This window comes from Chanodichthys erythropterus, chromosome 4, assembly GCF_024489055.1.
Source record: "Chanodichthys erythropterus isolate Z2021 chromosome 4, ASM2448905v1, whole genome shotgun sequence".
Taxonomy (NCBI): Eukaryota; Metazoa; Chordata; class Actinopteri; order Cypriniformes; family Xenocyprididae; genus Chanodichthys; species Chanodichthys erythropterus.
This window is the reverse complement of record NC_090224.1, coordinates 38,734,350-38,758,714: the sequence shown is the minus strand read 5'-3', so window position 1 is coordinate 38,758,714 and position 24,365 is coordinate 38,734,350. Positions and strand designations below refer to the sequence as shown.

General features: G+C 38.2%; 1 protein-coding gene across 4 annotated transcripts in view; it reads left to right on the top strand.

The window, feature by feature from the left end:
- The first annotated feature begins 1,374 nt into the window (after window positions 1-1,374).
- The window catches only part of LOC137019461 (A-kinase anchor protein 7), a 41,909-nt gene continuing 18,918 nt past the window's right edge, over window positions 1,375-24,365 (top strand). For 3 of the 4 annotated variants that reach the window (XM_067384936.1, XM_067384935.1, XM_067384933.1), the window contains exons 1-7: window positions 1,375-1,787; window positions 4,987-5,136; window positions 5,842-5,990; window positions 6,070-6,206; window positions 8,339-8,499; window positions 8,867-8,979; window positions 11,465-11,612. In XM_067384936.1, the coding sequence (XP_067241037.1) occupies window positions 1,547-1,787; window positions 4,987-5,136; window positions 5,842-5,990; window positions 6,070-6,206; window positions 8,339-8,499; window positions 8,867-8,979; window positions 11,465-11,612 (1,099 nt within the window). In that variant the 5' untranslated portion in view covers window positions 1,375-1,546. The remainder of the gene's footprint in view (window positions 1,788-4,986; window positions 5,137-5,841; window positions 5,991-6,069; window positions 6,207-8,338; window positions 8,500-8,866; window positions 8,980-11,464; window positions 11,613-24,365) is intronic. The other variant, XM_067384934.1, reaches the window with a different exon arrangement.

Here is a 24,365-nt window from a genome sequence, read left to right as displayed (position 1 = left end):
CATAAACAACATCTGCAAAGTTACGACGCTCAAAGTTCAATGGAAAGGAAGATATAAATCACTACAACAAACGGCTGGTACGGACTACAACGAGCTTCTTCCCGGGTTAGTGACATCACAAACCCTAAAATTTGCATAAACCCCGCCCCCGAGAACACACAACAAAGGGGGCGGGGCCATGTTGGGCTGCTTTAGAGAAGAGGAAGAGTTGTTGTAGTCGAGTGTTGTTGTCATGCCGTCATTTTACGCCGGACTGCTTCACAAACGAGGGTCAATTCAACACAAAAGATGAACATGACGGCACATGCTAGTGGATGAGTTGAATCAACTCCACAGCAACTACATCAATTTATCCACTAACCATTCAGAAACGTCTAAAAGTTGTAACTTCTTCCTGAGTCTCTCCATCAGTGTCGACTCCGGTTTGAACAATGTAAGGCTGAACACTTTCCTCATTTTGGCTGCGTGAGATTCTCCAGCTTTGTTGTTGTTGAGCTGTTAAATCTCCGCCCTCTTCTGGAAAGTGGAGCTCATTTGTATTTAAAGGGACACACACAAAAACGGCGTGTTTTTGCTCACACCCAAATAGAGGCAAATTTGACAAGCTATAATAAATGATCTGTGGGGGATTTTGAGCTGAAACTTCACACACACATTCTGGGAGACTTATATTACATCTTGCATTATAGGATCCCTTTAATATTCATCATGATCATGATATATTAAAGATAATTGCAAAATTTGATCTCACAATTTGGTTTATAAAGTTTATATTTCAAAAATTTGAGTTTTTTAAATTGAAATTCTGAGAAGAAAAGTCTGTATTTTCAGATATTATTTTGTTATTCAGTAGGGGGGGGGGGGGGGGTAGATGTAAACTCATTATTCTGAGGAAATATATCAGAATTTCGAGATACAAGCATGCAAAAAAAAAAAAAGATAAAAAGTCGCATTAGGCCTACCTTTTTTAATGTATTTTATTCCATGACGGAAACAAGATTCCATACATTATGTCAGTGCAAAATCAAAGGAAAATTATATTAGCCTGTTTTAGGATCGTAAAGATTTTCTCATGCATTTTTCCCGCCTCTTGATGATGCACAAAATTTGAATATGCAGAAGTCCACATGATATTTACAGCATACACAAAGCAAGACTTCGAAATACAGCGAGTCATACATTTTTGATTATGCGGAAAACAGCAGCGTTTGTGACGCGCACAAATATCTCATTTTGAAACTACAAAGTAAAAGATGACTGAAGCTTCAGTTATGTGCAAAGTATTCCTTTTAAAACTGTCACTTGTGTTTTTGTGAAACGCTTTTCCCTTCGAGCACCGCGTGTCCCCTCTGACTGCCCGTACCATGTGTGTGGTGTTATGTTGTGCTGCAGTAAACACTGTATCTGTTTTTAACTCGAAAGCTGATCCTGTAGTGCAGGAGTAGATTCAGAAATACGCCTTAAGATCAAGAGCTGACTTACACGATAGACACTCATATAGTGCGATTCTACATCTCATCTCACACCTGTACTAGACTGACTGGACATGATCAGTCGCTACTTTCTGCTCGCTAGATCGTTAAAGCGCTTCTCAGGGCTGTTTACAGCAGGTGTCCACTCAGTAGTGATCAAGTGTAGTGAGGTGCAGCGGGTCACCTCTCAGAGCCCGTGCAGTGTGAGTGTGAGGCGGGCAGTGTGTGCTGAGGGTCAGTCGAGCTCCATGGAGGACAACAATAACAACTCTGTGTCCCCGCAGACCGCCAGGCAACTGAAGGACACTACCGAGGGTGAGACATGCACACTACTGGACATGTGCGCGAGCTTTTGACTAACCGAAGAGATGACAAATAAACAGCCTTTATAAGACAATATGACTTGATATACTTAAGCGACAAATAATGTATTTTCTCTTTACTAACTGTGAAGCAACTTTTAAAGGTGCAGTAAGCGATTTCTGAGAAACGCTGTTGAAAGCAAAGCACCAAAACACTTTGTAGCCAATAAGGGGCGTGTCCACTCACTGGGGGGAGGTGCCTGTTTTGCATTAGCTGCATCTCATTTTGAAGGCTGCGTCCTCCGGAGGGCGCATTTCTTGGCTGCATAAATCATGGAGGTGGTCTCATTTAAGAAAAGTAACCGTTAGATTGCAAAGTAAGAAAGAAATTATAGTATTTTAGACCTAATGAGGAATAACAGTAAATTTTAATACAGTTACTTTAACTAATAAATGAGATATCCTTGATGATGTATACAACCTTCAAATGCGACCTCCGGAAGACGCAGCCTCTGAAATGATGGTGCGTTCAGGTTATGTCAAAGATCGTATTTACACATGAACGCCACCACATACGAGCGCGAAGCTCAGGATTTTCTTTTTCGGAATACCACAATATTTGTAAGTATTTAGCAGTGACATTTTCAAGCTTTTCTATTTACAACAAAATAAGCTAATTCCTCGCACAAAATATAATAGCATTGTAATAGTACAACATAATGTGTAACAATAAAGTTTACAGTGGCTTCATAAATTAATAAAGAAAACGTTAAAAAGCAAAACACACCGGATGCCCATTCTTTGTTCATTTTCTAGAAGTAAAGGAGTAGTTGATTATGATTTCACTTTTTAACTTTAGTTAGTGTGTAATGTTGCTGTTTGATCATAAACAACATCTGCAAAGTTACGACGCTCAAAGTTCAATGGAAAGGAAGATATAAATCACTACAACTAACAGCTGGTAGGGACTACAAACAGCTTCTTCATGGGTTAGTGACATCACAAACCCTAAAATTTGCATAAACCCCGCCCCCGAGAATACACAACAAAGGGGGCGGGGCCATGTTGAGCTGCTTTAGAGAAGAGGAAGAGTTGTTGTAGTTGAGTGTTGTTGTCATGCCGTCATTTTACGCCGGACTGCTTCACAAACGAGGGTCAATTCAACACAAAAGATGAACATGACGGCACATGCTAGTGGATGAGTTGAATCAACTCCACAGCAACTACATCAATTTATCCACTAACCATTCAGAAACGTCTAAAAGTTGTAACTTCTTCCTGAGTCTCTCCATCAGTGTCGACTCCGGTTTGAACAATGTAAGGCTGAACACTTTCCTCATTTTGGCTGCGTGAGATTCTCCAGCTTTGTTGTTGTTGAGCTGTTAAAGCTCCGCCCTCTTCTGGAAAGCGGCAGCTCATTTGTATTTAAAGGGACACACACAAAAACGGCGTGTTTTTGCTCACACCCAAATAGGGGCAAATTCAAATTTGACAAGCTATAATAAATGATCTGTGGGGGATTTTGAGCTGAAACTTCACACACACATTCTGGGAGACTGATATTACATCTTGTGAAAAGGGCGTTATAGGTCCGTTTTAAAAACCTTGTGTAGTTAATTAAGAGACGTTTGCTCTGACGGAAGTGACTTAAAGGCACCTGACTTCGTAAACACGACTTCTCAACTTGTACATACTAACTTCCCAAGAGGACTTGAACGCACCGTGAGATGCAGATATAGAGACAGAGCGCAACGCGTCATAGTCTGAAAGCCACGCCCACCGGGGGGGAAAACAATCCAACAGTCTCCATTGACTTTGTATTGCGTGAGGCCGCCTCTTTGTCTTTTCTGACTTATTACAAAAAAAAGAACAATGTCTAAAAGCTGCTGTGTGACAAGGTGTACAGCTAACAAGCTAAAAAAAAACAGAAATAAGTTTTTATAAGCTGTCGATCCCAAAAAATGAATGTTTAAGGACATAAAATGGATACAGGCAGTGAGACAGAGCGCAAATGGTCATACTTTAAGAAATACACTGGAGGGGGTCGTAATCGGCGACAACATGTGCTAAACAAACCAACAAAAACAAACCATTATTTTTTACCATGTCAAAGAATTATTTCACCTGTCACTGATTACGTTCCCCTCCAATGCATTTCTTATAGTAATATAACCCGTTGCTCTCTGTCTCACTGCCTGTATCCACTTTTATGTCCTTAAACATTCGTTTTTGGGGGTCGACAGCTTATAAAACTTATTTCTGTTTTTTTTTAGCTTGTTAGCTGTACACCTTGTCACACAGCAGCTTTTAGACATTGTTTTGTTTTTTGTAATAAGTCAGAAAAGACAAAGAGGCAGCCTCACGCAATACAAACTCAATGGAGATGATTGGATTGTTTTCCCCCCCGGTGGGCGTGGCTTTCAGATTAACATAAATGCGCTCTGTCTCTATGGCGTGTTTGTGGATTTGGGGGCGGGGCTATCAAAATAGGGGTGTGATCCCTTTGGGTAAGGGCGTGTTTGTTTTTTGAGATTTCAAATATCAGCGGCGTTTCTCAGAAATCACTTACTGCACCTTTAATGAAGACACTCAGATTATTGGAGAAGTGAAAGCACTTAAAAAAACAAAAGTGTAAAAAAAAAAAAAGTAAATGTAGTAAACTAAGCATTTTTATTTTGATACTAAATATATATTTTGCTAAAGATTATAGACTCTAAAATTGCTATAAAATCAATGTCTAACCAAGTTGTGTCCCAAATTTGAAGTTGATATTACAAAAATTGAGGCACTAAAAGGTTTTTAAGCACAGGATAAATTTTATGTTGATTACTATGTGGGGAAAAAAGGCAATAAAAAGAAAATGTCCCATATCTTTTTTGTCAAAGTTGTGCATCAAACTTTGCGGTATTTTTGCACACATGGACATTGCATTTCATCAAAAACAATGAGTACACTATAAAACAACAGTCAAGGAAAATACCAGCCAGACTAAACATTCTGGATAAGTGCTGAGCACAATGAGAATCCAACATCAAACAATTCAAGGGTTGTTTGGAAATCAAGCATGCAGTATTTCAGTGTTACAGTATTTTAATCTGATGTTTAGTGTTACACCTGCAGTAACTCGACTTAAAGCGATCGACACCATGCAGACATCTGAGTCAATGTTAGTCTTCAGTCCTCATTTGCTCTTTCTTTGTTTCTGTTTATAGCAGTCAAGAAGTTCAAAAAAGCAAAGAAAGAGCCAAAGAAAGCGACAGGCAAGAAGAAGAAGAAGCAGCAGCAGAAGGAGGCAGAATGCGCCAGCAGCCTGATGGCCGAGCTTCCCTTCGCAAACACCGAGGTCTGGAGAGAGCTGGGCTGTGAGTCCACACTTTCCCTTCTAGAACAACAGCTGAGGCTCGACTTACCTCTTAAAGCGGCGGTGCGACGCGGCTCCTGCAGGCTCGTGTCATCTTCCGGGTGCAGGAATCATTGCATGAAGCGCTGAAGCATGGCAGACACTGAGAGAGCCACGCTGGACTGAAGGACGGTGTTCGGTTGCCAAGCGATCCGTGGATCGTCCTAGTACCGCAGCTGCTCTTGCATTCAGATTTCCCAGCTGGCTACATGCTATGAATAAAACATTTGTCGGGCGCGTTTCTGCTTCTGCTCTCGCCAAGAGTTCAGAAATGCTTGTGTTTGTCAGCGTTCGCTCCTCGATCAATAGCGCTGACATTCTGAGATTTACAGTCTGACTAGTGAACGTGCTTCTGTTTCTGATTTCATGCAAATGTTTTCACGACAAATGATAATGTCCGTCTGAACAGAGACATGAATGTGAGTTTGAGAATGAACAGAACCTGGTGATCATGTTCTGATGATTTCAGAAATGAATTAAAGACGTGCTGGTAGCTTTTAAATATAAGTACAGTGTTAAAACATGTAGTTAATTAACTGAAATGTTAGTTCATAGCAGTTAAAGACACTTAATATAAAGAAAAACACAAAACTGTGCAGGTTTAAATGTAATGAATCTTGGACTCTGATCATTGCTGTGATGACTGAATGCTTGTCTGTGTTTTCAGTCGCCAGCTCAAAATCCAGCGAGAAGAAGAAGCGTAAGAGAGGAGACAGCAGTCGAGTGGAGAGTGAGGAAGATGGCGATAAAAAGAAGAAGAAGAAGGAGGCCGCTCGGCCAAACTACTTTGTCTCAGTGCCGATCACCAATCCTGAGGTACGAGCCAGTGACGGGAGCTGCTTATCTAAACCTGACGAGTCTGTTTGTTTCATTTCTGTGTGTGTGTGTGTGTCAGATCAAACAGGTGGTGCAGGACGTGCAGAAGCTGGTGCTGGAGAAGGACTCTCGTCTGTCGCGGGCGCTGATACCTGTGGACACCCTACACATCACTCTACTGGTGGCTCACCTGAAGACACAGGAGCAGGTCGATCTGTAAGAACACACACACACACAAGCACACTGCACTCGCAATTAAATCGATCAAAAATCACAGCCAATCAGAAGAGAGTGTGGGCGGAGTCTCTCTGCATGCGCACTGCACTCGCAATTAAATCAATCAGAAATCACAGCCAATCAGAAGAGAGTGTGGGCGGAGTCTCTCTGCATGCACACTGCACTCGCAATTAAATCGATCAAAAATCACAGCCAATCAGAAGAGAGTGTGGGCGGAGTCTCTGCATGCTCACTGTCCTCACAATTAAATCAATCAGAAATCACAGCCAATCAGAAGAGCGTGTGGGCGGAGTCTCTGCATGCTCACTGTCCTCACAATTAAATCAATCAGAAATCACAGCCAATCAGAAGAGAGTGTGGGCGGAGTCTCTTTGCAAACACACTGCACTCGTTCATAAACTCATAAATATTATATTATTTAAACAGTATTAAAAATACATACTGAGTTACAGACAATCTTTGTCATAGAATACTCGTTTGTTCACAGTTCTTGTTCTTGTTTCCTTTCAGTTATTTTCAAGATCTGAATTGAATTATCTATTGTTACATTCAGTACAGCTATAAAAGTCATCCAAAATGTTATTCAAACTCACATTAAATTCTTTTAACATTAAATAAAGTGCATAATCAGTGCTTTTTTAATAATAATAATAATAATAATAAAAGTAAAAAAATGTGAAAATGACTTGAGACCATGCTATAAGAGGAATAAATAATTCCAGACTGGTAAATTGTTATTGAAAAATAATTTGATCTCAATTAAATAATTCAATGATCTATTATCGGACAGTTTTTAATAATCCACCGATCTGTTGTCAGTCATTCCTTATGTGACACACGGTTTATTGCTCTTTAAAACAGCAGCGACGGTTGTATGATAAAAGACACTAATGATCAATAATAAAATAAATGCAATAAACAATTCTTCTTCAGGCGAGTGAGATTATTATAGAATGCAAAGTAAAATCTCCATCTGATTTTTTAACAATAACTTCTAAACCTGTAAAGTCAGTTCTACTGTGAGCTACGAGGTTGTTAATCGATGGCATTTGCTTCTGTTGAAGCCATTAGCCCGTTTCAACTTAATCATGTTTAACCTGGAATTCGTGGTGAAAAACTACATTACCCATAATGCTGTACAGAAAATTCCTCCAATCAGAGAGTGGATGAAGAGTCCCATGAAGCACTGCGAATGACATAATCAAGCCGTTCTCAAAATACTTGTGCATATTTTGCAATAAACTTAAAATATATTGTTTATATATACACATGAAATCAACATCTTCAAATGAATAGTTTTATCCATCGTTTTTTTCTCCATCATTCTCAATGTTTCATGGGATTGTAGTTCATTCCCTCACTGAAGCTGTTTAGTTCACACTCTTGTATCTTTTATCTGATTTTCAAAAACTTTCAAATCAAGGTTTGTAATGTCATGATTCTCCTCGTAGCTGGTTGGTTTGTTTCATGGCTTATGATGCTTTAACGAAGACGTTTTTGAAATCCCTATGGGAGAAATGAATGGAAACCAACGCAGCTGAATGCTTGATTGTGATTGGTCAGTGATGTCATTCTGTGGTCTAATGTTTGTGTGTAATGGCTGTGCTCGTTCCATCTCTTTCTTCACAGAAAAAAATCATAAGCATTCATAAAGAACTCGTTAATTTCCATTTATTTGGTGAACATTGGTGAAATAAGAGTGATAACGCACTGTGCACTTCACTTCAGGGTCCAGATGACTGTGTCAGGTGTCAATCATGTGACTGTAGTGTCTGTTTAAAGGACTGAATATAAGCCCAGAATAGTTGTATAATGTATATTGATCGTCAGGATCTTTTCTTTATTGTTCTTGAGTTATTTTTCACTCTTTGCTCCTGGCATTAAACTAAAAGCAAATCTCCCTGAAAGCACACTTCACCCCGGTTAAAATAACCTGAAAGCATCAGCTGCTCCGTAAAGAGACGAACTGTCCACATCAAACTCGTTTTATTGTCTTTGAAGGCCACGTGTACGATCTGTCACAGTGACAACACGCAATAAATCTCAAACCACAGCAGTAATTATGACACGACTAACAGGATCTGTGTGTGTGTGTGTGTGTGTGTGTGCAGCGCTGCGTCTACTCTCTCAGCGCTGGAGGCTCCTCTGAACGCGCTGCTGGAGGGACGCCGGCTGATCCTGCCCTTCTGTGGAGTCGGACACTTTAAACAGGAAGTGGCGTTTGTTCAGATCACAGAAGGAGAGCATCTGAACACACTCGCACTCATGGCAGGTACATCGCTCTTCCTCGCTCCTCATCCTCTCCTCAGTGCAGTTCAAACCTCACTTATAAAATCTGATATTGGCTGAGTCAAAAAAATCTTGTTTAATGGTTTTTGCTGGAGTATCAGATTGATATGATGTAAAAAATCTCCACCGGTGATTATATGAGCACAGTGTTTTGGATCTCTACTGGAAGTGAAAACACCTTGAAGATCCTGAGAGCTCAGTCTGCTCATGTCATCTCTCTCTCTGTATTGATTATGTTCTTGTCTTACATCGAGGACGGTCTCAGGCCGGTCCGCGGGAGGCTGTAAATAGACTATCCCAGGATGCATCTGTGTCTCTGAGGCTGTGTGTGTGTGTTTCTCTCCACCCAGAGAGTGTGAGGAAGGCGTTTGAGGAGAGTGGCATCGTTTCTGGAGATGACAAAGCCTTCAAACCTCATCTGACGTTCCTCAAACTCTCACGAGCTCCCAAACTACGCAAGCAGGTAAGATGTGTGTGTGTGTGTGTGTGTGTGTGTTGAAGGAGGAGTTTTATTTATCTGATCATAAGCAAATACTGCAGAGTCTGCCGGTAGTTTGCCATCTTACTCTCTGCTCTTTTCACATGAACAGCGTTGAGATTCTGTTTCCTCTGAAGGAGATGAGCTGAAGCGTTACGACACTCAGTGCTGTGATTACAGCTGATTCTCACCGCGGTTCAGGACTGTTCCTGTAGACGTAATGCAGTTACTGTAATACAGCTTTGTCAATGACAACAGTGATATTTGACATTTATTTTTGGCAATCATGATAAACTATTCTTCCACCCAATCATATAGTCTATCTGTGCAGTCACAGGTGTGTATAATTCAGCTTTGATTAGTGAAAATGCGCCTGATGTGCCCATTTCTAAAGCTGTTAATGATACAGAACCGTTCAAAAGTTAAAGTGCTTATATCATTTTATCCCTTAAAACTCATCTTTGATCACCAAAATGACATATTTAAATGTTTTTTTTTCTTCATGCCTTAAAATAGCTTGAATGTAACTCTACACTCTTGCCTCATTTAGTATACGCAGTTCTATGAATATGCAAATTAGCCCCGCCTCCACTGACTCGCACCAGCTCTGAGATCCACTCGTTGACGATCACACTTTGACACGATTGGTTACTAGGTAATTTGTGATGTCAGAAACACCAGAGATTTTAAACAGTGATTTTGAGTCTGTCTTTGTTGAGACAAACATTTCATGGCCCCCAGAATATTTTGTTGTATGAATATATGAACATGCAATATATCAAAAGAAAGAACAGAGCCTCTGCTTTTAAACAAACAAACACAAAAAAACTTAGAGTTAGTTCACCCAAAAATGAAGTTTCACACCCGTAAGACCTTCGTTCATCTTCAGAACACAAATTAAGATATTTTTGATGAAATCCGATGGCTCAGTGAGGCCTGAACAATGACATTTCCTCTCTCAAGATCCATTAATGTACCAAAAACATATTTAAATCAGTTAATGTGAGTACAGTGGTTCAATATTAATGTTGTAAAGTGATGAGAATACATTTTTGTGTGACAAAATAACAAAATAACGACTTTATTCAACAATATCTAGTGCTGGGCGATTTCAAAACACTGCTTCATGAAGCTTTACGAATCTTTTATTTTGAATCAGTGATTCGGAGCATGAATCAAACTGCCAAAGTCACATGATTTCAGTAAACGAGGCTTCGTTACTTCATATGTGTTTTGGAAGTTCACGTGACTTTTTGAGCTCCAAACCACTGATTTGAAACAAAAGATTCGTAAGGCTTCATGAAGCAGTGTTTTGAAATCGCCCAGCACTAGATATTGTTGAATAAAGTCGTTATTTTGGCGCACAAAAAGTATTCTCGTCACTTTACAACATTAAGGTTGAACCACTGTACTCACATGACTGTTTTAAATGTGTTTTTAGTAGCTTTCTGGCTATATGAAAGTGTAAATGATCTTGCTGTTAATAGAGGCATCACTGAACCATCGGATTTTATCAAAAATATCTTAATTTGTGTTCCAAAGATGAATGAAGGTCTTACGGGTGTGGAACAGCATGAGGGTGAGTAATTAATGACATTATGTTCATTTTTGGGTGAACTAACCCTTTAAAATGCATTATTTTTTTATCAGCACTTGAATGTGGGTTTTATTTTTTTAAAAATTAACAAAAAGCTGAGAAAATTGCGTTTTGTCGAAGACAAATGTTTTGCTTTTAACGCTTGTTCCTGCTCTGTGTTTTAATCCGGAGATTCTGTACGCTTTCAGAAGATTCGTAATAGCGCCCCCTACAATATAACAGTGAAAACACGGGAAGCTAGAAAATGTGATGGACCCTGGAGGCACGTAAACCTATTGTATGAGACTCCAAAACAGAATTAAAATAGCATAATAGTAATAATATTTCACAATATCACTGTTTTTACTGTATATTGATAAAAAAAAATACAGCCTTATTGAGCAGGAGAGTCTTTCAGAAGCATTAAGAAATCAATACTGATTCGGTTTGATGGTGTTGAGAGGATGAAGCCATCTGCTCAGACAGTGAGGGGTGAGACTGACGCCAGATCTTCTGTTCTGCTCCACACAATCAAATCAAACACACATTACACAGCTTTAACCTCCCACAACTTGAAACAGACGGCTCACCCTCATGTCCCAGAGTTCACGCTGCTCTTATCCTTATGATGAAAGGGACTGGGTCTCAAACTCTCACGTTGGCTGATCCGTTCCTTCAGTGTGTGCTGTGAGACGTGTGTACGTGACGGACAGACAGTGCTTCTTCTTCATGTGCAGGACACGGATAGGAGGCGCGTCTGTAATCTTCCCACAGGACAGGCTTCCTGCTGAGGTTATCGGCCACGACAGACACTTCCAGCCCCGCTGTCCAGTCTCTTCCCTCACCAGTCCTTCTGTTTGCTCCAGACTTACTGTGTGACGTGTGTCTTCACAGGGCGTTAAGAAGCTGGATCTGGCGCTGTTCTCCGACTTCGAGAGCCGTGTATTCGGAGACGAATGCGTGTGTAGAGTGGACCTGTGCTCCATGCTCAAGAAAAAGACAGAAGATGGATACTACCACCGTGAGAAGAGCGTCACGTTCAGTGAGTAAATCAGGGTCATCTTTGTACATCTGGTTCCTCTAGTATGAAGCAGTGCTTCTGGACTGGACGGGTCAGGAGTGTAACTGAGGTTTGGACAGCAGAGTGAACAGGAGAAACACTGATATACACTCAGTTCAGCAGCTGTTCTTTGACTTCATCAGTTCCCGTGTCGGTCCAGTGAGGAAGCACTGCTGTAGAGCACATCTTCTGGCTTGTGATTTGGGCTCAGGTTTGCAGGTCATTTCCAAACTCTAGGTCTGTTATTTCAGTCTGTGTGATGGTTTTGGATAATAATGCAGTATTATATACCATAGTGCTCTTTTGTACGTTTATTCACGTTTATTTGTCATTTGACAGCTTCAGGGCTTTGCTGAAATCAGCATTATGGTAAAATGGATCATTATTGACAGTTTTGCTTCAGGTGGAACTGAAGGAACGGCCGTTTCTCTCAGTTTTTCCCTCTGTTTGGCCTAAAACACTGTTCGTGCTCATCCTGTTTGAAATGTTGACTACACACACTGAGGTTTTTCAGACTTTCCATCTCTGCATTCTCTCCATACTTACAATTCTTTGCAGTCTTTAGCCGCTGTCTGCATCACGCTGAAACGATCTTCACTGAAACTGAAGCTAGTTCACTCCCTCTAAATGTTCACTCTTTGAATTCTTGCACCATTATGACTAAAAGTTTGCTAAGAAGTATTTCCTACTAAAGCAAGGATGTATGGGACTCATAGCAGACTGGTGGGCGTGGCATGGCGTTGGACGGCAACATGCCCAGTGGATTATGGGTGTTAAGTTTTCCTACCTATTTTTTTCTCTGTTTTGTCTATTCAAGTAGAATCGATTTCAGCATTTTTCACCTTTCTGGAGGGAGCTCAGTTTTACACTGCTAAAAATGCTTTTCTTACTTGGTATTTTTGTCTTGTTTCCAGTCAAAATATCTAAAAATTCTTAAATCAAGATGCATTTTCTATACAAGAAAAATTACAAGATATTTAGTCTTGTTTCATGGGGGGAAAAATGTACATTAAAGCTGCAGTCCGTAACTTTTTTTGGTTAAACATGATCCAAAATCAATTTATGAGCAAGTACATAACCAGCCAGTGTTCAGTCGTACCTTAACCTGGTTCACAACGGTAAGATTGTAATATTGTTTTATAATAAAATTGGTACTGGTGAGTTTCTGCAGGAAATTCAAGCATGCAGCCGTTCGTCTTTGCGTCACTACGTCACGTCTGTTTACATGAAGAAGGAGTCCCAGCTAGTAGCTATATCATTTGAAGATGAGGTGCAGGTGACTGATCATTTATAGCCTGTTCTCACAGCAGCTGCAATAAGTAAATTTATCATTTTGATGGTGGATTGTAATCCAGAATGATCAAAATGACAATCATCAGTGACAACTGGAGATTCACCTGCAGTCAAAAGCAAAAGACGTCGGGCTGTAGAGTGGCTACAGAAATTGAAATCTACAGGTAACTCTAAATAAACAATTTGAGAACCAACTATAACAATAATAATTTGCACAATTTGACGTGATCCGAGCAAAGATATTTATCATTTAACCCTCTGGAGTCTGAGGCTGATTTGGGGCCTGGAGAGGTTTTGACATGCCCTGACATTTGTGCTTTTTTCAGTTGTTCATAAACATATTAATGGAAAAAGTGTCATTACACTGTATTCAGCACAAACTAGGCTACAATAATATGTAAGGAACATGTATGTACATGTTTGTGTTTTTGAAGGAATGATGTTTATGCGTGGTTATTGAAAAAACAAAAAACTTAAGTCACTGAAATAAGGCCAAAAAAAGTATATTAAATCTGTGTTCACAAGACTTCTGGTTATTGGAGGTTGTAGACTAGAGTTTTTGCTTCAGAATTATGTAAAAATTATGCTGCCTACTCCTTCATATAAAACAATATATTGATTTAGTTTTTGTAAGACACTTTTTGTCAAGAAACAGTATGCATGGAGGCGTGAATCTGCATGAATAATGGGCCATTTACACCTGAGAAGACAAAAGAATCGCATAATAATGACCTGAAATGACGTGCATATTATTGAGGCCTTTCAGTCAGGTAGGCTGTGAAAAAACCCTCTGTAATAATGTCTCAGCTCATCATAAACAGCAATACTGTGAAATATTATTACAATTTAAAATAATTCTATTATATTCTTTAAAATATAATGTATTTCTGTGATGCAAAGTGTCTGAACAATTATGCTACCTCTATGGCATTTCATATAGGCTTTTAGCTTAAAAGCATGCACATTTGGAGAAATATTGATGGATTCTTATATATTTATGTCAATTTTCTATACTGAGAAGTAATATTTATTGTCATCACTATGAGTGCTGGATACTGTGTTTTTAATTCATATTTGCTGCTTGATGGCGCTGTCTGTGCACATTTAGTCCACAAATTATTCTAAAGAAGAAGAGGACATTTCAGGAATGGTGTTTTCAATTCATACTTGCAGCCGGAGGGCGCTCTCTGTACACCTTTAGGCCACAAATTCATATAAAGAAGAAAAGGAACTAGGAACTAACTGCATGTCTTCTAGAGATCGCTAACCATGGCTTTAACATCCAAATAAACACTTTTCAAGACAATAAATACACGATTGTACGGAGCCCCGCACGTCACCCATAGGAAAAAAAAAAACAATCCGTGCCGACGGTTTTGCAATCCGTTCCCTCAGTTTATAAACCATGCTCACGGATTCTTAAACTGTTCCCTCGGTTTAACAAATCGTGCCCACGGATTAATAAACCGCACCCACGAATTTCCAATCCGTGCGCTCAGATTTCGCAAACCCGTATCCTCGGTTTTTAAATCCGTTCCCACAAATTCATAATCCGTGCGCACGCTTTCACAATCCGTTCCCACGGTTTTGTAAAAACTGCCGGATTTGTGGCCCCGCCTCCAATCTTTGCCGGCAGATTCAACCAGGCCACCTATTTAGGTGCGGGATGCAATAAACTTTATTTTACTTTATTTTACAAAATGGAGAATTTCCTAAACTTCCATTAAGAATTCATTTGAGAATTTCTGTTATTTTTATCTTTTAAAGTCCATTTTGGGTAAAAGGCTTAGTATATTAAAACCACCAAAACAAGTCTTCATGTTAAGACTGAATAGTACACAAACATTTCTAAAACTGTAACATTTTGTTTTGTTTTTTTTAAATAAAGCATTCATTAATTATTTTATGATAAACATACTGTCTTAAGTGCACTCATTTATAGTCATAAATAAAAAAAAATAATGAATGAATAAAAATAATGAATAAAAATAAATTTAAATAATAAATACAATAAATAATAATAATAGTTGTTGTTGTTGTTATTATTATTAGCCTATTGTTACATTTAGGCTACATGCATTTAGAAGAAAAGAGGAACAAAGAAATTAAAAGTCAGTCATAATACACAATGCCAGGTTTATTGGGCAATAATAATAAAGTGCTAGATTATAACAAATAAACACAAGATTTTGAAGCACATAATTCTTATTAAATCATTGTATTCCGCTACCCGTTGCTATAGAGAATCACTGCAGTTAATATAATTTGATGAATAATACACAATAAAACAATAAGATTCGTTAACACGTACCTGGCCCAGGTGAAAAAAAATTCTATAGTAATTTATAGTAAATACTATAGTGTTTTTTTAACCATATATAGTGAAGTACCTGAATTAATTTATCGTGGTAATTCTATAGTTGCTGTGATAATATAACAACTATAGTAATATAAACAATTACTTTACCCAATATTGAACTAAGTTTTCTACAATATACACTGCAGTTTACTGTAGTAAAGTAGGCCTATACTATGTTCTTCTTCTAAAATGAATCCGTGAGTACAGTTTTTACAAAACCGTGGGAACGGATTGTGAAAGCGTGCGCACGGATTATGAATTTGTGGGAACGGATTTAAAAACCGAGGGTATGGTTTTCAAAATCTGAGCGCACGGATTGGAAATTCGTGGGTACGGTTTATTAATCCGTGGGCAGGATTTATTAAACCGTGGGAACAGTTTAAGAATTCGTGGGTACGGTTTATAAACTGAGGGAACGGATTGCAAAACCGTCGGCACGGATTGTTTTTTTTTCTCCTATGGGTGACGTGCGGGGCTCCGTACGATTGAGACGATGAATGCATGTATTGCCTCTGAATTTGCGTCTGAATAGCGCTGGCTCAGTGCGCGTGGCCGCATTAGCGGATAATGAGCTGAATCACAGACTTCTGACATGGCTCTCTTTTCAAACAGATTACATAAACACAGAATGTTTGTTTTCGATTTGACTTACACGATTTAAAACCTGACATTTCAACGTTTCTTTAGATGTAAGTGTCATTTTTTTGTCATTAGTATTCATAAGTTACAGTTCATTTTCTGAGAACTATCAGATTGGACTTCGTTCAGAGGGAGAGGAGAGATCACGCATCATGTTTGTTTTCTTTATTTTACAAAAAGCACAACATTGTGTTTTTACTCTGAGTGTACACAAATAAAAGAAGACATTCTATAGTTTCAATTGATATATTACTTATGTCTCTATGACAAGAAATGACGGAGTAATTTAAGTCTGTTTTGCTGCAATGTGAAAAAATTCCTGCAAAACGTGCCGGCGCGTTTTCAGACCTCAGAGAGTTAATAACCATTGGCAATGCAATTTATTGTAATGCTTTTTTTTCTCAGTTGGTCAGAATAAAAATGACATGTTAAGTACTTGTTCAGATGACATTTTCTGGTGAAAATTCTTATTTTGGTCACACTTCAAGATGTAGAAGTTTCCACACCGGTTCAGTGACTGACAGCAAACATCATCTGCGCTGAGGACCCGTGCCGATGCACAATCCACGTAAAAATGATAATTCTGCAAATAACTGCAATTGCAGGTTTCAAACAGAGATGGCGACAAAGAGAGAAAACTCTTACAGACTGCAGCTTTAAGTGCATTTTGCTTAAAACAAGTAAAATGATCTGCCAGTGGAGTAAGAAAAAAATTGTAATTTGTCGAAATGTCATTTTCTTGTATAGAAAATGGATCTTGATTTATCTCGAGAATTTGTACTTGAAATAAGAAAAATATTGAACGCCGATCCTGCCGGTGGTGAAGCACATCTTTAATGAGTAACTGTATTTTTAACTTGACTTCTTTCTGACAATACACATTTGAGGGATAATGTACATCCAGCCGGTTGTTAGCGCACAATAAACCCTGACGGATCGTGATGTGAAGCAGTTCCTAAAGGACTTTATTTTAGGATAACAACCGGCTGAATGCACATTATCCTGCTTATTACGCTGCACTAAATATTGATTTATGAGATATTTTATTAGATCATTAAACACACAGTTCCCAGCAAGCAGCTTTGAGCCTAGAGGAATGAACGAACGTTAAAAAGGGACAATGTTCAGATTAATGACTCATTACACGGCTTTTCACCACATTAATGACAGTTTGTGAGAGCCTTTCCATCCCTTCATCTTCTGCTTCCAGTACTAGATAGATCTTCTTGATGTTTTTTTCCTGATTTGTCTAGAGGGAATATGCCCTGAATAGCAGTTTTCCATATGTCCTCTCAGGAAGCGTTTATCTGGGAATTACGTAGGTGTGATATTCCCATATATACATTTGTGTTTACATGAGACTTGAAGGTACTTAAGTGAATACTATGGTACTTCCTCTGAAATGCTTGATTCATTTTCTTTTCTTCTTCTTACACAAGTTCACCTCATATTTCACGTGGATTTGTAATAATATCGTACTCGGAGTAGTTGTAGAATCCGTGTGCGGATAACAAATCTAAATCTTGAGGCAGGCAAACCTGGTCACAGCACAGGTAAGCAGTGTTCGGTGCAAACAGGAAGTGACTCGTGAAGAGATCAGTATTCGGCAGATGCCTCTGCTGTGATTAAACTGCCAAGAACAACAACAGGAACATGAAAATGGGCTTTTAACTCGTCTGAGGACACAGTTCATGAACTCTGAAGAAATATCTTCATCTTTATTATTCATCTTCACAATAAGCTTTATTTGACTACATTAGTTAACTCAAACTAACCATAAACAAAAATTCTACAGCATTTATTAGTCTTAGTTCACAGCAGTGCACTGTGTAGACAGCCTTTATTATAATCCAAAATACTGGGTAGAAACAGGAAGTCAGGCAGGGAACAACTCTAACCACATAATAACAATAAACGAGAACCACACTGAACAGGGTGCATTTACACCATGTTGTGATTACCGTAATTATGAGATTTCCACATGTAAAAAGTGTCCAGGTCCTCGTAGAGCTCGTAATTACAGCTTGTAAGATGGGAATTTTCGGAGAGCTCCTACTTGTACCTCCTGACCGCTGCAGATTCATCTAGAAATGCACAGAAATGCATAATTTCAACATCAAAAATGTCACGTGACTATGCTAATTACAACACGGCATGAACGCAGCAATATACAAGACCATTGGTGTAATGTAATGAAGTAATAATACTTTGTTACAGTACTTAAGTATTTTTTGGGAGAATCTGTACTTTACTTGAGTTTTTATATTTCTGTCAACTTTTACTTTTACTCCACTACATTTCCTAAATAAAGTGTGTACTTTTACTCTGATACATTTTCCCAAAGCATTTTCGTTACTTACTACAAAATAAAGTCGAAAGAACAAACAAGTGACTCGCACAACCGCGGTTGATTTCATTTTCCGGGTTGCATCCGTTGCTGGAGCGGCTGAGAAGAGTGCGCTGTAATTATACAGTACGAGAACGACCTCTAGAGGCGAAATAAAAACTATCACTGATGCCTCATAGAGTTTGTTTTGACACATGAAGTGAGTCTGCGCGCTGCACAGAGCGGGACACTTAAAACTGATTTAAAACAGACAACAAAACGGTATGTTATGCAGTGTACACTACAGTACATGTTTTCATATCACTATAAAGTATTTAGTTTGTTGAGTAGATGCTGCATTAGTGGAGAACAGTAGTATGCCATCGAGGCTGAGAGGATGCTAACATTAGCAGTACCTACAGCGGTTAAAACAATGTGACAAAAACACCAACTGCTTAAAGTCATGATTGTACCATTCATTTGCATTAGTTTATATCCATTTGTTTTTATGGATAAAATCCATCCGTTTTTATCCATTTTTCACTTTCATGCATTTGTTATCCAGTGAAGTTGAATATTTATATTCTCATCATGCAGCGACAGAAACATAAATCACAAATGCATTCGATTTCAGTTCTTTTTTTTTATCGGCAACACATATTTTGATAATGATCAAGTTTTCTAAAATACAGGCAAATAATTGTGTGAAAGTATACATATAAAGATGGCAATTTCTAAGCATGACTTTGGATTTAAATGAAATGGTAACACTACAATAAGAGTCCGTTTGTAACATTAAATAAGGTTAATAAAAGTATTGTTCATTTTTAATTTTAACATTTTAAAGTTGTCTCTTACATTAGTTATAATGCACTATGAATTAACATGAACGATCAGTATATAATTAATATATATATATATATTTATATTTAAAAATTACAATGAAAATTGCAATGAACAGCTATTTTTTTTATTCAAAATGTAAGAAAGAGTTAAAATTAAACAATCTTGCTGCTCAAACTGTATAGAACAATTTGTAATATTTTTTTTTTTTTGCTCTTTTTGTATTTTACATTTACTTGTACTTTTACTTTCAATACTTAAGTACATTTAATATCAAAAATATACTTTTCGTACTTAAGTACAAAAAATATCACATACTTTAAAGCTTTTACTCAAGTAACATTCTAAACAGCAACTTAAAAGGAACACTCCACTTTTTTTGAAAATAGGCTCATTTTCCAACTAGAGTTAAACAGTTGAGTTTTACCGTTCTCGAATCCATTCAGCCGATCTCCGGTTCTGGCGGTACCACTATTAGCATAGCTTAGCATAGTTCATTGAATCTGATTAGACCGTTAGCATCGTGCTTAAAAATGACCAAAGAGTTTTGATATTTTTCCTATTTAAAACTTGACTCTTCTGTAGTTAAATCGTGTACTAAGACCGACGGAAAATGAAAAGTTGTGATTTTCTAGGCTGATATGGCTAGGAACTATACTCTCATTCAGGCGTAATAATCAAGGAACTTTGTTGCCGTTCCATGGCTGCAGCAGTGCAATGATATTACGCCGCGCCCGTGAGCCCCTGCTTGCACAGGGAACGTGCCTTGTAACCATGGAGACGTATGTGAGAGACGCTGCGTAATATCATTGCGCCTATCTATCTAATCTACTGGCTGCCAGTAACATTATTTCTAGTATTGATGTGTAATATCTGATATCTTGAGCACTGTAATGTGAAGTGTCTCAGTTCAGATATAGACCAGATAAAATACTGACTGTCAGAACAGAAGTGTGTCTTTTAGAAAGACTTACAGAACTGATGTGAGCTCACTGGAGGGGTTTAGTGTTATTACACATGCTGACACCAGGGGTCAGTGTTGATTCGCTCTAGTTCATCTGAAGCTCTTAGTTTCTGTTCAAGCAGTCATCATCTCTGACAGAACTCTGATTAGATGCCAAATATCACAGTAAATCTGAGACTGTTTTATATTAGCACCATTTTGAATGACATTGTTTGGATGAAATCCCATAGTTGGTTAGCTTCTGTGGTTACCATAGTATACTATTAGTGGTATACCATAGAAATACTGTGATTTATGTGTCAGGATCTGAGATGACGGTTTTGGCCTCTAAACAAACTTTTAACCTCCTACATTCATTTCAGATGAATATTGCAGTGTTTATAAATGATTTATCGCTGCACATCATTGTTTCATGTTCCTCATAATCTTGAATCAGAATATCTTCCTCTTGCAGCATCTCTTCTCTTCTGTGATGATGAGGGCGGGGCAACCTGTCACTCACATGAGATCCACCAATAACAAAACAATCAATTCCATGCAGACAAAATCAAGCCCCGCCCTACATTTGTTCTTGTTTGCGAAGCGTTTCACTCGGATATACAGCACAATATTGTAGAAAAGACTAGCACAACATGATGTCTTTAATGCATGCTTTATTTATTAGTTCCTAAAAAAGCTAACTGTTCATTTTATTCACTCAAAGTCACACCGTTCCTGCTGTTTGGCTGTGAGTGTGTTAAAGCAGACCCAGAGCGTGAGGTGAGCAGTTTATAAATCTGATCTGAGTCACGATCAATAGTCTCTCAGTCAGCGTCTCCTGCTCTGATCAATACGCTCGCTCTAACTATAGCCCTTGAGGTGTGTGTCCGAGTGTCCAGATTACTGACACACATGTGTTTCTCCATCACTTCAGCAGAGCTGCACTGAAGCGCTGGGCTTTTCTAGCTCTTTTCTAGAGTTTGACAGGACACACTGAACTCAGACGTCATCCAGAACATTTACTGAAGAAGCAACTTGTTCAGAAATTATGATTTTGACAAAACAAACACCAGCTCATTAACATATAACCACCATATTTACATATCCACACCTATCCAGTATCTCAGTGTGGGCGTGGTTAGCTACTTATTTCACATGCAAAGAGGTCAGCCAATCATAAGAAGGCGTTTATATATAGAAGTCTGAGAGTAGTTTAATTGTTGGGGTCATGCGGTGGTAATGGTCATGGAAAATTAAAGATGAGGCAATTATTAATCTAGACAGACGAGCAGCCCGTATGATGTGTAAAGTCATCAGAGGCTCGTTATTCAGATGTGATGTTCCTGCTGCGAGACGATCATCTGGACTGGCACACGCTAATGAGGCTAATGAATCAGATGAACGTATTATTCGCTTCCTACAGTGGACTGATGAAGCATTTCTAGTGCAGATATTTATAGAAAGCAACACATTCTCCTCACATTCAATGGAAAAATTGGTGTAGAATTTATTTTTAAAGCATTTTCGCTTAGAAATTGCTTGTAAATTTCACAAATATTTGTAAAGAAGTGGCAAGTAAGCAAGTTTTTCATTACTGGATGAATCAGTGTTTTTAAACAAATCTCTTGAATGAATGATTCAATGACTCACTCATAAAGACTTAAATTGTTTAATTAGTGGGTGAATCAGCATTTTTGAATGAATCTTTTGAATAAATGATTCAATGGCTCACTCATAAATACTGAATCAGCATTTTTGAACAAATCTCATGAATGAAAGATTCAGTGATTCATTCATAAAGACTTCACTTGTTTCATTACTGGATGAATCAGCATTTTGTAACAAATCTTTTGAATGAATGATTCAGTGACTTACTCAAAGTCTTCACTTGTTTCATTACTGGATGAATCAAAAATTTTTTAACAAATCTCATGAATTAATAATTCAATGACTCACTCATAAAGACTTCACTTGTTTCATTACTGAATGAATAAGCTTTTTTTTGTTTTGTTTTTGAACAAATCTTTTCAATGAATGATTCAGTGAATCACTCCTAAAGACTTCACTTGTTTCATTACTATATGAATCAACATTTTTCAAGAAATCTTTTGAATGAATGATTCAATGACACATAAAGACATCACTTGTTTCATTACTGGATGAATCAGCATTTTGTAACAAATCTTTTGAATGAATGATTCAGTGACTCACTCAAAGTCTTCACTTGTTTCATTACTGGATGAATCAAAAAATTTTTAACAAATCTCATGAATTAATAATTCAATGACTCACTCATAAAGACTTCACTTGTTTCATTACTGAATGAATAAGCTTTTTTTTGTTTTGTTTTTGAACAAATCTTTTCAATGAATGATTCAGTGAATCACTCCTAAAGACTTCACTTGTTTCATTACTATATGAATCAACATTTTTCAAGAAATCTTTTGAATGAATGATTCAATGACACATAAAGACATCACTTGTTTCATTACTGGATGAATCAGCATTTTTGAACAAATCTTTTGATTCAGTGACTCACTCATAAAGACTTCACTTTTAGCACCATCTTTTAACGATTAATCAATCCTCTCCAGAAATTTTTTTTTTACAGTGTATCCACAGTAAATATATGCTGGATATCAGAACACACAACGACATACATTCCTCTCGCTCAAACCGTAGATTATGCCGCTAGCAACACAAGGCCATGGGTTCGATTCCCTGCATGAACTGATCAAATGTGTATCATGAATGCAACATAAATCACTTAAGATATAAGTATCTGCCAAATGCATAAATGTAAAGGTAATATGTGAATGCCCATCATTGACAACAGAATGATGTAGTGTAGTATGCACTGCATGCACCAGCATGTTCTACCTTGATCTCCTGGTCAAAAGTACTAAAATTCACCATTTAATACATTTTGTTTTAGTAAATCCTATTGCAGCAGCTGGTGACAGTATTATTGTAACACTGTTGCAGATGTGTTCTCTTCTTTGAGATTGAATCCTGTCATGTTCTGCTCCACACACACACACACACAGATGGTGTGGTTAATATCTGACGGTGTCTGACCACAGCTCATCTAGGATAAGCTCGGCTCTCTAATCCCTGGATGACATGCCTTTCCAAAAACCACTCCTAAATCTTCCATTCGGCATCTTTCAGGAATGATCTCGAATCCTTCAGAATCTCTGAATATTTTCTCCATAAATAATGCTTCTCTTAATCTCTGAATATCAAGTTGCAAATTGCAAATACATTTGTCACTGTTAGTTTAGATCTCGCTCAGATGTGGAGTTCAGACCTGCGGGGTGTTTCGTTTACAGCCAGTGTTGTGTGTGACGTCAGAGACGCTGGTCAGATGGACTCTCAGACTGTGTGTTGTGTGAAAGCGCCTCTGGCCAGTATTGATCACATGTGTGTTAATGCAGAGATCAGAGGAGAGAGATGGACGAGTGTGTTACAGGAGCCAAATGTGATATGATCTTCATCAGAACAGCTGTGAAAAATTTTCAACATTTGCATATGCATGATTGAAGGTCCAGGGTTGATGACTCCATGTGGATGTGTGTGTTTGTGATCAGTTTGGTTTTGTTATGCTGAATGTTGTGGTAATGAAGTCCTGATGGACACACTGAATGTGCTATTTAATGAAAAGCATAATGTGATTTGAATAGAGCAGCTTTACAGACTGGATTACAATATGGTGAAGTGTTTCATTACTGTGATAGGAACTGATCTCGTGCTTTAAGATTTTGGTTGCATCAAGTATTTTTATCAGGGAGCTGCTAGAAAGTCACGTCATACTGCATAAATCCTGCAGACCAGAGACGCCTGTGGTGAAAGAAAGAAATGATAGAAACAGGAGACAAACCAGACTACTCTGAGGTCCAGTTCACTCTGCTTTAACATTATGTCAACGTTAGTTAGCTGTATTACTGCAGTGTTCACGCGGTACGAATGACATGTGATCGGGCAGGTTTACTGACAGCTGTTTGCCTTTATGAGGTTAAATGAAGCACTGACTGATGTTATGTCATTATGAAACACTTCTTTTTACAATAAGCTTTATGAGCGTCACACCATATCTCTCGTCTCTGTTGCTAAAAATGTAGTAGAAGTGAATTTCTGGGTCTCAGAACGACTCCAGAACAGACATCCTTACACCAGGAAAGTTTTCTTTACATAAATAGAATGTTCCCTTTTGGTTGGGAGAACGTTTCCAGTGTGTTCCCAGAATTGGTTTCCCAAAAAATAACCAAACGGGAACCATATATATATATATATATATATATAGTATAGACCCATTACAGCGATGGTTGCAGA